Source organism: Antrostomus carolinensis, unplaced genomic scaffold, assembly GCF_000700745.2.
Source record: "Antrostomus carolinensis isolate BGI_N321 unplaced genomic scaffold, ASM70074v2 scaffold26808, whole genome shotgun sequence".
Lineage (NCBI taxonomy): Eukaryota > Metazoa > Chordata > Aves > Caprimulgiformes > Caprimulgidae > Antrostomus > Antrostomus carolinensis.
In genome coordinates, this window is record NW_010334057.1 from 7,665 (window position 1) to 10,021 (window position 2,357).

The 2,357-nt window shown below is 60.3% G+C and overlaps 1 protein-coding gene across 1 annotated transcript in view; it reads left to right on the plus strand.

Moving 5' to 3' along the window:
• TIE1 (tyrosine kinase with immunoglobulin like and EGF like domains 1) overlaps nucleotides 1-299 on the plus strand; it is a gene marked incomplete at its 5' end in the record, with an annotated part of 7,937 nt that extends 7,638 nt beyond the window's left edge. The window contains one exon of the mRNA XM_029086525.1: nucleotides 228-299. Within this exon, the coding sequence (XP_028942358.1) occupies nucleotides 228-299 (72 nt within the window). The remainder of the gene's footprint in view (nucleotides 1-227) is intronic.
• Nucleotides 300-2,357: the final 2,058 nt, after the last annotated feature.

A 2,357-nucleotide genomic window follows, 5' to 3' on the forward strand; every position in this document is an offset into this window, starting at 1 on the left:
TGGAGCTTGTCCAAAGCTGGGGCATCCCTTGGGCTCGGGGAGGGGGACATCCAGAAGTAGAACCTGTGTGACCTCACCAAGTGTGGGGATAGCCGCAGCATCACTTTTTGGGTGTGGGGAGCCCCATTGCCTGCCCCCAGGGTACAGCACCCATGAGTGTGCCAGCAGGGCTGGAAGGTAGGTGGGTACACCTTCACAACCAGATCCTGACTGGGGTTCCCCCGCAGGCCTACGTGAACATGGCCCTGTTCGAGAACTTCACCTACGCGGGGATCGATGCCACTGCAGAGGAGGCGTGAGGCTGCGCTGGCACCATGCAGAGGGGCAACGCTGGCCCCAGCCTGCTGGGACAGTACTGTGGGGATGAGGGGCTGCCTGTCCTGCCCAGGGGCCAAGTGCTGGTGCCCCTTCCTGAGAGTGTCTTCCTGCAGCAGGACTGTGCCATCCCCTCCCTGGTTGCCCACCCAGTGTCTGCTGGCCACACTGGCACACCAACAGCTGCCAACACAGCTCCACAATGCTGGGGGATGTGCTGGGATGGCCCCCAAGGACAAGCAGCAGCAGCGTGTTTGCGGCAGAGCAGGCAGGCCGCTGCCTGAGCCCATGGACACAAATGCCCAAGATTTGGGACGAAAGGGGAAGCAGCGACCCGGCAGCTGCCTGCCCTGCAGCTCTTGGTGTGCTCTGGGCATGAAGTGGTGCCAGCGGAGCTGTGATCATCGCTGCTGGCGTGGACCCACCGGGTGCAAAGGGACAAGGGACAGCATTGGCTGTGCAGTCTCCAGCTCTCTGGTAAGCCTTCGGAGGTGCCAGCTTTGCCTTATGGACAATAAACGCAGTGCAACAGGCAGCTGGGTCCAGAGGAGGGGAGGGGGGGGTCCCAGATGTCCCCACTGACAGCACTGGGGAACAGGATGTGGGACCCCAGTGATCTGCTGCTGCTGTGGGGATTCCTCAGCATCCTGTCCTCGTTGGGGTCCTCTGACCCAGGGATGGCCCAGCACCCCCAGACAAGCCTTAGGTTCTCACTGTGCCATGGAGATGGGTTTTCTTAGTATCCAACTGGGATCTTGCCCCCTGCAATTTAAGACTTTGTCCTGTGCCCAAGGGGTACGGAGGACAGACCATGTCCTTCCTCTGCACAGCCACCTCTTGCATGCTTGAAAACTGTTCCTGCAGCTTCCTCTCAGCTGGCTGCTCTTCATGGGGATGGTCCTGCTCCTCTGGCCAGTCCCCACAGGGCTGTGTGGCTCCACACCCTTCCCACCCCAGCCAGCTGGCGCCTGCCAGCGCTGTGCCAAGCCATCGGGTAACTTCCCCTGTCTTACGAAGGAACCGTTTGCGTTCGACTGCAAGGCTGGTGCCACCGGGGTGATGCTCTCTCGCGTGCTGGTCCCTCGAGGATCACCTGGGCTCTGTGCTGACCCTCCCACAGGAGCTCCTGTCCCAGGCTGCAGTCCCTGCTCCTGCACTGCTGCAGTTTGTTATATTGACAGTAGATGGGCTTCATTTTTGTTGGCTTCAGTTTACTAACCCCCAGGCATGCCATCCCGCTGCCTGTCCAGTCGCCTTCTGCAGTCCATTGGAAACCAGATCCCATTAGCCCAGCCCAAGGCAGATGTGTTTGTCATTTGCCCTTTTGGCCAAGAGTCTTTTGTTCCCCAGAAGGTGTTTCAATCCTGTCAATACCATTTTGATTTCCTGTTCTGGCCTCCAGTGCTCTTTGGTGTCAACTGCAGCCGTTAGTAAGCAGCATCTCTGCCCCATTACTGAGATCCCCTTTGAAATGGTGATGGGGACCAGCCCTCGCGGGTGGCCTGATTGGTGTCACTGCCCCTGCACCTTCCTCTGCTGCCAGCTGGGAACAGCACCTGAGGCAGCATCACCAGCCCTGGTCAAACCAAGGGCTTTCTGCTTTTTGCCTCCCTGATGGCAAAGCCCACTAGCCAGAAGGAGAAGGAAGTGGGACTGGCTTGACAAAATTTGATCGTGACAAATTGGTGCTGGCTGTTCCTGTCTCCCCTCGGTGCCCCCAGTGCTACCCCTGGCTGCTGCAGGGCGAGGAGATGACAACTCACCCTTGTTGCAGTGAGGACGCGTGTGTGAGCAGCTCCTCACGCCCTGGCTGGTGCTCCCTGGGCTGCGCTGCGGTGCTGCACCCTGGCAGGTTGGGACACCCCCCGGCCACCCACGCCGAGCAGTGGTGGTGGATCGGCACAAAGCTGAGCATGCCTGTGGGACCCCACCATGGCGGCCCTGCTCCTGCACCGGCACCACTGGCATCTGTGTGGGCCTTGACAATGCCCCTGTGCCTGCAGCCCTCCTCCTGGCACAGCCACAGTGCTGCTACGCTGCGC